This window comes from Apodemus sylvaticus, chromosome 10 (genome assembly GCF_947179515.1).
Source record: "Apodemus sylvaticus chromosome 10, mApoSyl1.1, whole genome shotgun sequence".
Taxonomy (NCBI): Eukaryota; Metazoa; Chordata; class Mammalia; order Rodentia; family Muridae; genus Apodemus; species Apodemus sylvaticus.
In genome coordinates this window covers 58,764,318-58,779,927 of record NC_067481.1, presented here as the reverse complement: position 1 = coordinate 58,779,927, position 15,610 = coordinate 58,764,318, and the positions used below count along the sequence as shown (strand labels likewise).

The 15,610-nt window shown below is 39.3% G+C and overlaps 1 protein-coding gene across 4 annotated transcripts in view; it reads right to left on the bottom strand.

Moving 5' to 3' along the window:
- Map2k4 (mitogen-activated protein kinase kinase 4) overlaps positions 1–15,610 on the bottom strand; it is a 111,460-nt gene that overhangs the window by 46,459 nt on the left and 49,391 nt on the right. For 2 of the 4 annotated variants that reach the window (XM_052194822.1, XM_052194823.1), the window contains one exon: positions 797–971. The exons of 1 other annotated variant lie outside the window; for it this stretch is intronic. In XM_052194822.1, coding sequence (XP_052050782.1) covers positions 797–971 — 175 coding nt within the window. Of the gene's footprint in view, positions 1–796; positions 972–9,025; positions 9,170–15,610 lie in introns of all 4 variants that reach the window. One more of the 4 variants, XM_052194824.1, reaches the window with a different exon arrangement.

The following is a 15,610-nucleotide window of genomic DNA, read 5'->3' as shown; positions in this document are numbered from 1 at the left end:
CCAAATTGCTGGTGTGCCTTGAGCATCTTAAACAGAACAGAATGCTTTTTAAATATTTGAACAAACAAAGTACAGTTATGCAAATCCATTAAGAGCAAGATGAACACTGTCAGTTCATCACAAGTACAAAGGCTTGCTGGGTATGATTTAGACCAAATCTCCACTTCTAGCCTTTTTTAGGGGAAGAAGGTAAATGAACAAATTAAATGGCACAACACAATTAGGACAGAGGTGACAGTATTATCACAAAGTACACATTTAGATACAACTTTTAAACCAGGGAACAGGGCAGTACTGAGTAGAGATGGAATAAACCAACAGAAGCCGAGCCGGTCAGGACCGAGTAAGGTTGAGGTTAGTGGCAACAGCATGTGTGTGGTTTCCAGGAAACCTTCAGTAAGACTGCTGTTAGCCCTAGCCCCGCACCTTGCCCAGCCCAGTGTGCTGCTTCTTCCTCCAGCTCCCGCCTGGCTCAGAGCAGCACTGCCCTGCTCCCAGGGGTGCAGTGGCCCAGCCTGAACTCACCTTGGCAGTGAAGGGGCCAGGAGTTTAAAACCTGTTAATGTATCATGGCAAAAATGTAATGAACACACATACTTCACACACTCACATTTCAGAGCAAGAAAACATACAACCAGTAAGACAACCTTTACACAAAACACCCTCAAGGAAAGCAGAGACAGAATTTTTAACACCCATTATTGCCACAAAGGTAAGAACAGAGCAGTGATGTTGCTGTACCACAAAATTTCAGCTAATGGATTAAAGTACCAAAAGTAATCATGGCATCACCTACTTTAACTGCCATTATCTGCCCACTTGGTTTGTGGACCATTTTGTTGACAGAACCATAAGCTCCTCGTCCAATTTCTCCAAGGTCTTTCAAGTCCTCTGCAGTGAAATCCCAGTGTTGTTCAGGGGAGATCTTCAGTTTTCCTGATGACTCAATGCTGTGTGTTCTCAGTCTCTCTCTGTTAAAAATATTGGGAAGCAATTTTTCCACATTTTAAATAGGTTTTAACTTTTTACTTTTAGCTAGCACTGAGTACATTGTGGGAACACTCATCCGTTCATAAGAACACAAGCAGCCTGACCTCAGTTCTGGAACTGTTTGTGGCATCTTGCTTTTTACACATTGAAATTTAATAGAATGCATTTAGGTATCCAGAAGGCACAGCTTCAAAGACATTCATACAACCCAATTTCCTTTTGGTGATGAAACTAGCAGTTTTGATTACCCAATAGTAGACCCTTTTCAAGCCTACAAAACTTTATTACCTAAAGAGCCCCAGAACTGAGAATTCATTTCTACAAATGCTTACCCTATCATACCCTCTATCTAGTAAAGGTGTTTCTAAAATTCGCTGTACCCAAGGATAGCCTGGCCTACTGTTTCAACTCCCAAGCCCAGGAGTCACCTACAGCAAAGAAAGCAGAGCATATGGGGTAAGTTGGAAAACAACATTTCTAGTATTTCCAGAGGTTTTAGCAACAAATGGGAGTGAGTACTTTAATACACTGTCCTGTTGTTGTTACACTGTATTAAAGTGGGAACAGTTAAACAAAAGCCAGCTAGCTAAGAGGAATCTGCACTGTCTTATTCAAAGCTTTCAGCCTCTGTTTGACAGAAGGAGTAATCAATGTGCTTAAAAAGGAGTTGGTTACTCACAGAAAATGCAGGTCCTTTTGCATTAAATATTGCACCCAAATCCCAACACAGAAACCAGACTTTTCTTTCTTCTCTCCCTCTCCCTATATTTGAGGACAAACTAATTCAAACTAGAAAGTGCAACACACACGAAGAGACCAGTGAGTATCAACTAATTTTCAATTTCATATTAAGTTACAAAATTCTGTTTCAAAGTCTAGCCCTTGTGATAAGGAGGAAGGTTTACAGTTCACTTATCTATTTTGTTCTTGAAAAACTCAGGAATGTCTCCTGAAATTTGCAGAATTGTTTTCTATGGCTAGTTCTAAGGGCCTCAAAAACTTCAGAATGCTAAAATCTCTCTTTCCCCAAACCCATCTTGACTAATATGTTGATAAGTAGGATTCAAGGGTACAGTTAAAAGTTTAATATATTTTATCTAAATGGCTTAGGGAAGCTGCGCTCCAAACAGGAGGTTTTCATGCTGCAAGCTGAGAGCTCTCAGTCAGCGGCTTCCAGCCCTGCCTTGGCACATCTAGCTTCCCGAGACAGAACCCCAGCCACCAGGCCCAGTAAGCATTTTAGTCCTGACAAAGACAGCACTGATCTCTGATGAGGGAAAAGATACTCGGGTGCTAACAAAGAGATTTATCTCAGTAATCTCTCTCCTGAAATAGAGTAAGCCAGGAAATACTCTAACATAAAGAAATTCCATTTATAATCACTAAGTGATACCATCTCCATGGCTCATTTTAATCACCGATGAAATACAGCACTGGTCTAACAGTGAAAGTATCTAGAAAAAGTTAATTGAAATTACTTGTAAATTGGAAGCAATGTTTTAAATATTTGCTAATGTGAGAGCCATAGAAATCACCACATGGTTCCCACCATCTTCCTCTCCTGGCCTCATACTATTTTCAGGTTTCTTATTTTGGAGAGGCGAATCTGTGACTTGCTTTGACAAAACACAATATGGTAACAATCAATGGGATACCACTTTATGACTGCATAATGTCACATGCATATGGTACCATCCTTGAGAATGGAAATGAATGCAGCACTCTTACTTGAAAGCTTTATATAAAAGCATGAATTAGCAAGACACAATGTTCTCTAATATTAAGGACAAATTTTAGCACTATGGACTCTCTCTGCTAATAGTTTAGGTTACTTTAGTCAGCTGCATAGCTTTGAGATTAATCCCTATTTTCTTTTTGAAAGTGAACAGTTAAATAACTAAGAGATACAAAATTGCTCATGAACTAATAAAAATGCCCAAAATTGAGAACATAATACAAAGTCGCAGAGAACACATCATGGTTATATCACCACAGCATGTCACTCATACTGGGCCTCAAACCTTTCTGAGAAAAATGAACTGCTTTCTTCTCAACTTCCACTTCAACAGCCCAGCCTTAATGGCTACCAAAGGGTAATAAATTACTATAGCACTTGGTAGGATGCCTACCTGAACCTAACCATGAACTCAATTTCTGATCTAAACTACTTCAGGGGCTAGGGTAGTCTGAATGCAAGCAGCCTCCATGGGCCCATGCATCTGCATGTTTGATTCCCAGTTGGTGGAACTTTAAAAGAAGGATTTGAAGATATGGCCTTGCGGGAATAAGTATGGCCTTATTGGAGGAGTGGTGTTACTAGGAGTGAGGTTTCAAAAGCTCAAGCCAGGCCCAGTCTGTCTCCTGCCTATGAATCAAGATGTAAGTAGCTCTTAGCTACATCTCTAGTGCCGTATCTGCCTGCCTGCCTGCCTGCCTGCCTGCCTGCCTGCCTGCCTGCCTCCATGGCTCCCCACCATGATGGTCATGGATCAACCCTCTAAAACTGTAAGCAAACCCCCAATTAAATGCCTTACTTTATGAGTTGCTTTGGTCATGGAGTTTTATCACAGCAATGGAACAGTACTAAGACAGGGGCCTAGAAAAGAAAACCTACAAACAGAAGACACATCTATTGAAAAGCTTGGCAAGAAGGCTGGCATTAAGGTTCAGTGGGTTAAGAGACTTGATGCCACATCCAACCATCTGGGTTCAATACCTACATCATACATAGGAAGGAGAAAACCGACTCTCACAGGTTGTGTGTTCTGACCTCATGTCTTGGCAGGTGTGCATGTATGTACACACACACACACACACACTCAATGACAAAAAATGGTATAAGTAAGAGATAAAACAACAAAAAAATAATAACACAGAAAATGTGTTAAGTTTATATTTTATGGTTAAAAAGTTCTCTGACTTCCTAAGATAACTCTTCTTTTGAGAAAAAAAATAGAAGCAACAATCTGTTCTATCAAACAAACAAGCAAAAAACCAAAAATCTCCCCAACAGCCTTCATTTCTTGTTACAGTTTTCTACAAAATGCCTTCAGTCAATATTCTATAAAGTCTAATCCATACATTAGCCAGAATATGTGGCCAATATAACCACCATGTTGTCCACACCCTTTCTCCTCTCCATCCTTTCTACATGAGGCAGCAATACTGTATGTCCTGACTGCTTATGAACTAAATTGTGTTCCATCTCAAAATTCACATACCAAAGATCCTTGGTGTGACTGTATTGAAGATAGGGCCTTAGAGATAATTGAGGTTAAAGGAAGGTTAGTAAAGATGGGACCTACTCCAATAAGACTAGTGTTCTTGTAAGAGAAGACATTAGAGAGCTTGCTGCATTATCACATGAACGAAGAAAAGAGGTCCTATAAGCAGCCAATGAGGTGTTGGTACTAGGAAGCCGATACAGGACAAGACCTCAGAATGAAACCTATCTTCCTAGTATAGTAACTAGATCTTGGACTCTCTAGCCTCCACAAATTGTGAGAAATTAGTTTCTGTTGTTGGAACCACACTATCAATGGTTTGGTTTTAGTTTTTAAAAAGGGGCCAATCTAAGATACCAACAATCCTTTCAGTTAGAAGTGGCAAATGGGAGGGAATACAGCACTTAAAAGGAGTTGATGCAACTCTCCCCTCCTTGTTTCTTTAGGCTCCTCCAATGCCTTGAGAAAGGAAACGGTGTCCTGAGAATGACAGGGTAACCACAAAAGCATTCTAGACTTCACCTGTGGCAAGACTACATGAGCCCTAGCCTGTCTCTGGATGAATCTATGGAAAGGAGGAGAGAAACTATAAGGCTTATGCCACTGTCTATGTACTTGATGTTTATATGAACTCAAATTTACCCTGAACTAGTAAGGTCCCTAATGTTATTTTATTTCCCAGTGATTCTCAAGGGAGGTAGAGTCCCATAGCCTCAGCATCTGGCATAAAAGGAAGCAGGTCAGCAGGAAAATTCACTGTGCATAAAACAGCTAGCAGCCAATAACCTAAACATCTTCAAACCCACAGCAATTCTATTCAAAAGCTCTGCCTAAAAAGTATCTCCGATTTCTTAAAGATATAAATCTTAAATCTAATAAATAATTCTTGGTTCCTAAATAGAACACATTCACATAGTGAAAAACTGACACACTATGTGTGCATACAAAAGAAATGGATGTTTAGATAAGTACAGAGCATGTAAGATTTTAAGTAGGACATTTGATACAGGGCTTGAATCCATTCAATACAGGCCTTATTATTAAAGTAGCATCAAAGCATTGAGATTAAAATCTGAAATCTTAGACTTACCTTGTCACATGAAAATCTGCCAACTGGCAAATCTGTATATAATGTCTCTTCTGCTTATTTAGCTTTTGACAGATATGACCAAATTTTCCATTCACTAACACTGCATCTATGTTAGCTGTCATCTTTTCACTGACCCACACAAATGTATAATTTCCTAAAACCTAGAGATTTTAAAAACAAATAACTGTCTGTGACATTATGTTCCAGAACATTAATCAGACCAAATCCTGAGGAACTATTTCTATCGCACATGTTGGGCAAAGCTGCACGGGGCTTTCTCGGGAGGGGGGGGCGGTTAATTCCATGTTTTCTCCTGTGTTGGTAGGTAGACTTCACACTGCTTGTTTTGTTTTAAACAGTGGCACAACCAAGGAGGTGACAAATGGCTCCAGCAGTACTCAAGCCCTCAAATCTGCCCTTTGTTAATACAGTGGTGTTCACTTTGCAAACTCAGCAGCAGACAGGTTCCTGAGCCACTCCTGGCTAACCAGATACCCTAAGCCAACACACCCTTTGACAAGGCTCTAAGGGTAGAGAAAAGGAAAACCTCACAATTCAGAGAGAAAACACACTTTTTGTTTGTATTTGTCTATACTGTATGCATAAATTACAAAAACTAGTTTACAAATTCGACCAAAACATTCTAACTCAGCAGTAATTAGTTACAGTTTCACTTTGGTCAGGACTGAACAGCATGCTTGCATAGATGTGGCAGGAGCAGCAGGACCACCAGTCAAGAGCCAACTTTTGCCTTGCATTCGAACTTAAAATGATACTAAGATTAAGTAACATTTTCCCTGTTTCTTTTGAGTCAGGTTCTATATAGACTGAGTTTGTCTCAATTCTTGCCTCAGCCTCACAGGTGCTGGAGTTTCAGTCACACACTACCAGTCAAGACTCTCTCTAGTTGTACTTTACTGTGTCACTGTTGGACTTCAACAATCTGTGCCTATTGAGTATTAAGAAGCATTTCTTGTCCTACTGCCTAAAAAAGCACCACTCAGACCTGCTAGTTCAAGAAGTCTGCTTTGTCATTGCTGCTTTGCCCAACAGCTCTTTATCTAGAGCAATGGTTCTCAAGCTGTGGTTGCAACTCCTCTGGTGGTCAAACAACTCTTTCACAGGGCCTAGAACCATCGGAAACCAAATACTTACATTAGGATTCATAACAGTAGCAAAATTATAGTTATGAAGTAGCAATGATAATAATTTTATGATTGGGGATCACCACAACAGGAGGAACTGTATTACAGGATGGCAGCATTAGGAAGTTGAGAACCACTCTCTAGAACCAAAAGCCCTATCCACCAACTGTTTCACATTGTTTACCTTCTCAATGAATTAAGAAATGTAAAAAAATTCAATTATTTATGTTTTGAAATCAGTTCTTTCCCTCTAGTTCTTGGCAACTGTGTCTGAGTGTGCACATGCATGTAACATGATCTCTCACCACCACCTTGTTTCCAGATTCCTAGGACTCACTCTTCCTCAGGTGACATTCTGTTCAGTAATACTGCTCATTCATCCAAACCTAGTCTTATGTTTTAGCTTCTCAGCCCCTTCTTACAAGCTACATTTCATTAAAAAATTTTTTATTTATTTATATTACACCACATACATATCTAGAGCCCACAGAAGCCAGAAGAGGGTGTCAATCTCCTAAATCTTCAATTATGGACAGTTATGAGTTATTATGCAGGTGCTAGCAACTGAACCCAGGTCTTCTGCAAGAGCAACAAGTGCTACTAACCACTGAGTCATCTTTCCAACCCCTACAAATTAGTTTCTTTTCATTATGAAGAGAATTAGTCCTGGCTAGGGATGGGTGAAGGTAACTATTTGAATCCTGAAAAATGTTGCTGAGAGACAGTCTTCTTAAAATCAGCCAAGATGTTTTCTATTGTTACAAATCCTGTTTCCTTATCTGTGTCTGTGTAGCAACCAGGTTTCCCATTCTAGAGTATGGAGAGAAAAATGACTTCACAGCAGAAAAGACAGACACAAGATACAATCTAAAGACACTAGGCATCAGACATAGATGGTAGTAGGCCCTGAGAGAAAAAAAATAATGCAACTGTCCCTAGCTCCTGCCTGGAAAGCTGAGACTACTGCAGGGAAAGGAGATCCAGGAAGGTTTGTCAACATCCTTGTGTTGAATACATGGATCTAGGAATGTGGAGATATCATGGCAACTAGAATTAACAAGGCAGGGTACACATTAAAAAACATCCACCAGACATGCAAACCTCCCTCTATTTTGTATCATTACACGTGAGAAATGCCACAAGCTGGTGAGGCCGACACCCAGGGCCTAATGTAGTAATGTTAATATCCACAGCTCCAGTGCAAATTCTCCCACCCCTAGTCTCCTTGCTCTCTCCTATTAACCTTTGAGCTGACAGCAGAGGACTCTAAAGCCTAAGTCCTGGTCTTACTGCTACTGCAATCTTCTAATTCCACCCATAATGCTTTACTCATGATTTCCCAGATAAAGTATGCCACCATCCATTTCTCTTCCCTTAAAGAGAAGAACTGTTATTTGTTTGTTTCTTTGTTTGGGAGGAAAGGATAAAAGGGGAGCTGAAGCAGGGCAAATAAGGCCACCTTTCCACAGGCAGTCTCTGCCTGAGGAGAAAACTTGGGTAGAATTTTTATTTTGGTAGCCTCATAACTAGTACAACTGCCAATGGGAGCCAGCATGAGAACCAGGTGTGGTGGTATATACCAGTAAGTCAGCACCCTGGGGGCTGAGGTAGAAGCATCACAGACTCCAAGCCAGTATAGAACATACTGTAAGACCTGTCAAAGGAAGGGTAAAGAGTTCAGCATAACTATGATCTGTGATAAAGCAGCTTAATTTAATCCCAACTATACAATAAGCTTGACATACTCATGATTCCAAAAAACACAACTGTTACTGCATTCAAGAAAATGTTTGTATTTCTAGAAAACTACTTAGGCTTGCCCATACAATTCAACCATATGCACAAATATTTTGGTAAAGTGAAAAATATATATTTCCAGGGCCTCCTGCATCTCAACTTGGCATCTAATATGAACATATTTATTGACTAAAGAATTCAACTAGAAAAGAAACAAGACTTCATTTGGTCTTTTCTCTCTGAGAAACTCTCCCTGGAAATCCTGGACTGAGCTTCATGTTTCTTTACTGCATCTGAATGGAAGCAGAATACACCAGTCTTTAGTAGATGCATGATCTATAATCCCAACAACATTCTCAGAAAGGATGGAGTGCTTGTTTAGTACTTCCTTACTTTTAGTAAATATTAATTTGGATCTACTGCTAGTCATTTTTGCTTAACTCTTATAATCATCTCCACACCTCTATTTATCAGGGGTTTCATTCTTCAGTATTCAGATGATGCTATTAGTCCATCAAATTAAAATGGGGTTTTCTCTTTAAGACAGCATCCACTCTGGAAGTTCTTGTTTCCTGTTTGATTCTTCACCACACATACATCCCTTTTCTAATATGGACCCAAAGGTGGTGACTGAGATTTCTAGGGATTTCAAGGACAGTTATTAATATTATGAGTATGGCTCACAAATATGCCCATACAGGACTTATGAAACACTCCAGACCTCCCAGCCTCAGCTGGTTCTTTAGACACTCCGACAGTACAAACATCCCAGGAAAAAGTACGCCTCAGGCAACTGCACTGCCATGTTTCTTCTAAGCCGCCATCTACTGTTTGCTTACTTGGTGCTTCTTCTGAATCACTTTGTTTCCAGTGGCATAGCCATGAGTCTCATCCCTCATAACTCAGATTCTTGCTTTGGTTCCAATCATTTTCATTAAAACTCCAAATGTGTTTGTTACTGTTTGGAGTTTGAAAGCTGAGAGCTGAGGAGAGACATGGAGAAATGAGAGGAGGACAAGATGACAGTCCTAGCGCTGTTTTCCTACGTTCCCATGAGTCCTGATGCTCTCCCTCTCCAGCATCCAAGTGCTCATCCCACCGCCTCAACGCGACAGAGCCATGCTCTGTGGCTTACATGGCTCCATGCTGGAAGACTGAATCTAGTAACTTTCACAATAGTCAGAATCTCCTGAAGAATGTATTCTTCTTCACAAGTTTCCAAAGGAAGCTGGTCAACAACTGACTAGCCTTAACACAGAATGTGTTTTAAGACAACAAAACAGTGTTTGAATAATCCCCTGTACCCCCAAAATATGTCTATCCAGACCCACAGAATGTAACCTTATCTTTACAATCTTATTTCAGATCTCAGAGAGAGATCACCTTGATTAAGATAGGTCCAAAAAAGAATCGCTGGGCATGATGGAACTGATCAAGAAGGGGACCTACACGTTTGGGGCCAGACTGATAACAAGTTCTAGGCCAGCCTCAGGCCCTTTCTTAAAATTAAAAAAAAAAAAAAAAAAAAAAAAAGAAATCTTACTAATCATACACATGGATTTTTCAGACATTTCAAACATGATGGCTCTCCTTAAAAGAAACAGAGAGAAAAACAAAAGGTGGTAAAGATAAATGAAAAGATTGTAATGCCACTGAGACAAGGCTAGAAATGCTCAATATTACCAAGAAGAGCAGAGAGGGAGGGAGCCTTCTCTAGAGCCTGGAGAAGAAGCCCAGCCCAGCCAATACTTTAATTTTCAATTTCTGGCCACTAGTACTATGATAAAATAAATTGCTATTGCTTTAAGGTATCAACTCCATCACAACAGCTAGTTACAACAGAAAATTCAGTTACAACAAGAGTACATTATGAGTATCAAAATTTTCTATACAGAATCAGATAGTAATTACTTCAGGCTTTACAATAAGGTCTTTGCAAACAATCTCCGTTGTAAACAGGCAGCCATATCACTGGCTGTGTTCCAGTCAAACTTCATTTGCAAGAAGAACCTGCCATGGAGCTACAGCATACTGACGACATGACATAAATGTTGTCTGTTATCACTTAAATGGCAAAACCAATATATTTTTCTAGATTCCTTTCTCTTTTAAATTTATAATTTTATAACATAAGAAACCCTAATTATCTACTCAGATCCTACAGTCTTATTTCCAGAAATTAATCTCAAAATGCACTTGGGCTTCATTCTTAAATATCCTGACCCCCAGATCAATAGGATTAAGGATCTAACAACCTTCTGGAGGCTTTCTTATCATTTAGGCAAGTGCTTAGTGCAGCAAACCTCCTTATTAGCACATTGGACACCTCTCTTAGCAACTGTCTTTCAGCAGATGATAATAATTACCTTGATGGGCTTCTTGCCCAAAATAAAAATCTGATTTCCCAAACATGCTGATGCCTACGACCTTTCCTTGAAGAACCATCTCTGCCTAGGCCCACCTTTCCTCAGAACTGCTCACTGTCAACTGAAGTGGGTGTACTTTCCTCATTTCCTTATTACCCCTCTAAGAGATGCACTTACCTAATTCTCTCCCAGTGGCACCAAGCAGATCCTCCTTCCCAAACCACATTTTCCTTTTTGTCTTTAAGCAAGCTCCAGGTTACCAAGCCAGGATGTATAAAATGCCTCAAAGAGGTTTAACTCTCTCAATGTACTCTTTCTCTCTCTCTCTCTCTCTCTCTCTCTCTCTCTCTCTCTCTCTCTCTCTCTCTCTCTCACACACACACACACACACACACACACACACCTTCCAATCTTCCTTAGACAACAAAATAAACATGCACATATCCCGATAACACAGCAACTGTTCCTCTCTGCATACACTGTGAAGATCTCTAGATGAATACTGCTCTATGCATCCTTCTGCAATGCAGCTCTGTTAATTCCGGAAATTTCCACAGTAAACTCAGCCTGTCGGTTGCCATGGAAACTGCCTGCTTCCTGGCTCTACTAACAAAATGAGAGTCTTTGCCTGGATCTAAAAAGCAACAAAAGAAAGAAAGGTCACCAAAAATTTGCTCAAACAATTGAGCAAAGGCTAATTAGAAGCCCTCACATTCTCCTGTTCTTAATCAGAAAGTAGTAAGAAGCAGGGTACAGTGTGGTACCTATAACCCTAGCATTCAAGAGGCTACAGTCGGAGGCTGGAAGCCCTTGGCCAGTCTGGGCTAAGGAGTCAGAGTCTCTTAGAAGGATAGGAAGGAGGATGGAGGGACAAAGTAGAGAAATATGCAGTAGTTGGGCCAAAACTGATTTAAGATGGAAAGGTAAATGTTTCCCACCAATAAAAAGAATAATATTAAAGAGGATGAGGCAAACGCTTGTTTTTATATTGCTGCTACAGCCAGTGTATTTGCTAAGAGCTGACCTTCTACCAGCTATACTCAAAGCTTATCAATATAATCACCTCCCTGGGTTGTTTCATATAAAGGAAGGTGAAGAAACTGCCCTAAGCTAACAAGCTGTATGTTTCCTCCCCAGTCACCACAGCACTTAAAATCAGATCTAAGAAATTCCACTAAAGACTCTTGGCATCACACATTACTAACCCATCTCTCTCCAACTGCTTCCTCATGAATTCTGAGAATGTCATCACACACAACCTCCCACCTCCCCCTGTATCTTTTCTTATTCTCTGCCTGCTCCTTAAGCCTCTACGGCATTTCTTTGGAGTTTGGCCCTATATACATTTTCTCTCATCAAAATAAAGTCCCACCTTCTTATTAGGCAACTTTATCACCTAAATTGTCATGACTAAATGCTTTTTAAAATCTCCAAATTAGCACTGACTTCTTGTCAGATATATGAGTGTGACCCATTACATCACACTCCTGCCCACACAGAGTCACTCATACCACTCTCTTGGCACAGTTGGAGTAAGACCCTCTGACAGCACAGGACAAAGTCAGTCCTCCCTCTGAAGTCACTTCTATCACATATTTTGTCACAATGAAAAGTCAACTATATATTTCCATATTTACTGTTTTTCTATAAGAATATTATGTATTATATATATTTATATAAATTCTTGTTTTAGTAGGCTTGTCTTGGAAAAGAAGTAGTACCTGCACAAAGCTTACTATTTTATAATTTTCTGGATCAATGGAATACCCTTTTTTTCTTCCTTTTTCTTTCTGCATCCTCCCCTCCCTCCAAACCCCCCTCCTCGTTGGTTTATTGAGACAGGATCTCAGTATGTAGCTCTGGCTGTTCCAGAACTAATTATTTAGACCAGTCTAGCCTAAACTCACAGAGCTCCACCTGCCTCTGCTTCCTGAGTACCAGGAGTAAAGCATGTGCCACCATGACTGGCCACATTGAATACTCTTACCTGAAGCTGATGTTATTTTTGTAAAGATGATAAGTTCAACCTACATGGTAAGACTACACTGATCTCCATTAAAAGAAAGTGTGTGTGTATGTGTGTGTGTGTGTGTGTGTGTGTGTGTGTGTGTGTGTGTGTGTGTGTATTGATTGAGACGGGGTCTTACTATGCTATCTAGGCTGGCCTCTTTCTCTTGGGCACAAAATAACTTCCTCTTTGGCTTTCTTAGTAGATGATACTAAGCTCATTATAGCATATCTGACTTCAAAAATATTCTTTTGAAAGCACGTAAAGACAAGTCTCCAAAGTTATCTAAGGAAGCCAACTACTCAGGTGCACACTATACTTGGCATGATGTAACAAATGCTCCAGAGTAGGCTGAGAACCAAATAACACTTGATAACAATTTCTTTTAAGTTTGCTCAGGTTAAAGAGATGGTTCAGTGGCTAAGAGTGCTTAATACTCTTGCAGAAAGTCTTTGTTTGGGTCCCAATGCCTCCATCAGATAGCTACCACCTATAACTCCAGTTCTAGGAAATCTAAAGCCCTCTTCTGGCCTTCACAGGCACCAGCGCACACACAGTGTACATAAACTCACACAGGTACTCCTACATATATGCATAAAAACTACCTAAATCAAATTTTCACAGACAAATTCCTCTATAGTTGGGGTCTGCTCAAAAACAGAAACCTTACTATGACAGCAGTTTTAAGGATGAAATTACTAGCACTGCTACATAAATTAATTAAATGAATCATTCTAGATTTCTTTCAAGCATCCTAGCAAAGGAAATTGAATGAGCAGAAATAACATTTGTCACATACTTCTTTACTGGCAAAAGAAGTGAATTTAACCAACACCTGTGTTCATATAATTATCACCAAGTATCATGAATGCCAAAATGCATGTGTACTTTGAAAAAAAGGACAGAAAATCACTATTACTGTTAAGAAAAAATAAACAATCTATCCATATAACTTTACTATTCTGTTTCTTTAATTCAATATCATTTACATATAGTGAAATATCCACATCACAAGCATTAGGTTTTGGCAAATTCATATACACTCAGGTCTTGCAAGATTTAACAAGACAGAAACCCTGACCCCCAGGTGGCTCCTTGCTCATTCCTGTCAGTCTCCACAAGACAAGACTGTTCTCATCTAAGCTACCCCCACCAACTTCAGCCTTGTCCACTCTGTAATCTCAAACAGATGAAGAAACAACATGTGCTCTTCTTTGTGCCTGGCTGTGTCTCAGCATTTCTGGACTCACATGTGCTTATGTGGATCAGTAATTCCTATTGCATTCTAGCAAGACACAGCTTATTCATTCATCCTCCCACTGAATAGACATTTGTATTTTTGTAGAACCATGATAAACAGTTTCTATGTCTGTTCAAATGCAAATTTTCATAAAACATTTTCATGCTGGGCAATGATAAAATGCTAGGTCATGTTTTAAGGCATAAAAACCTATTAAGGGGCTTTCTAAAGTAGTTGAGTCCTTTTCTACTCCCTCCACAATATGAGAATTCTGATAACATTAATGTATCCTTTCAAGTTCGGGCCCTTCTGGCAGGTGAGCAGTATCACTCTCATTTTTATCTGTCTCTTCTGCTTACTATTGTTAAACATGCCTTCCGTGCATTTATTGACTATTCCTAAGAGTCTTTGTGAAATGTCCACTTCAATCTAAAACCCAGTTAACAGGATTGTTTGTCCTGAGGTTTTAATTGTATATATGAAAGTCCGTTGTCAAGTAAATGCAAAATATTTTCTCACTGCATGAATGACCCATACAATTTCCTAAGAAACTTCTGGTAAGCAGAAACATTATCTTCAATGAAGTCCAATATATCTTTGGTGGCAATTTACACTATGTTCTTCTGTACTATCAAATAAGTATTTGCCTATGCCAGATAAATACATTAGGATGGTTTCCTTTACAATTTTTCCTTTAGAAGTTGGATTGAATTTCTATTTTAGCCTTTAGGACAATGTTTTATTTCAAGCACATGGTGTGAATTAGAAAATGGGGTTCACTATGTCACAAGTCTCACCCCAGCATGCTCAATCACCATAAAAGGTCTATCCTATGTGTAGAACTGTACAGGGATCTTAGACAAAAATTCACAGACAGTACATGTGTGTTCATATGCTTAATTTCCTATTACATCTTATAAACCATTCTTCTATAAGACTTTAGTTGTTGTATCTTCATAATTCATATCCTTCATCTTCATTACCTTTTACAAAAGTATTTTTCGCTATTCTATATCCTTTGTATTTCCACATAAATTACATAATCAAAATGTCAGTGTGTATTTGCATGCATGTGGCCTGTGTGTGTTAAGGTTGCTAAGATATTCCTGAGTTGAATTAATAAATGAGTGAGATAAGAACAGGTAGCTTGGATACCCCATCACACCAGTAAAACAAGATTTGGATTTAAAATCACTGGTCATGACGCTGGTACAGGAACACATGAAGGACATACTTAAAGAAATTCAGGAGAAAAATGGATCAAAAGTTAGAAGCCCTTACAAGGGAAACACAAAAATCATTTAAAGAAATTCAGGAGACTACAAAAGCCAATAAGGAGGAAACGCAAAAATCACTTAAAGAAATACAGGAGAACTTTGGTCAACAGGCTGAGGTCATGAAAGAGGAAACAGAAAAATCTCTTAAAGAATTACAGGAAAGCAAAAACAAGCAAGTGAACCTAAGTAAAACCATCCAGGATCTAAAATCAGAAGTAGAAACAACTAAGAAAACTCAAAGGGAGACAACTTTGGAGATAGAAAACCGTGGGAAGAAATCAGGGGACATAGATGCAAATATCAACAACAGAATACAAGAGATAGAAGAAAGAATCTCAGATGCTGAAGATACCATAGAAACCATGGACTCAACAGTTAAAGAAAAAGGAAAATGCAAAAAGCTTGTAACCCAAAATATCCAGGAAATCCAGGACACAATGAGAAGACCAAACCTAAGGATTATAGGCATAGATGAGAGTGAGGATTTACAACTTAAAGGGCCAGCAAATATCTTCAGTAAAATTATGAAAGAA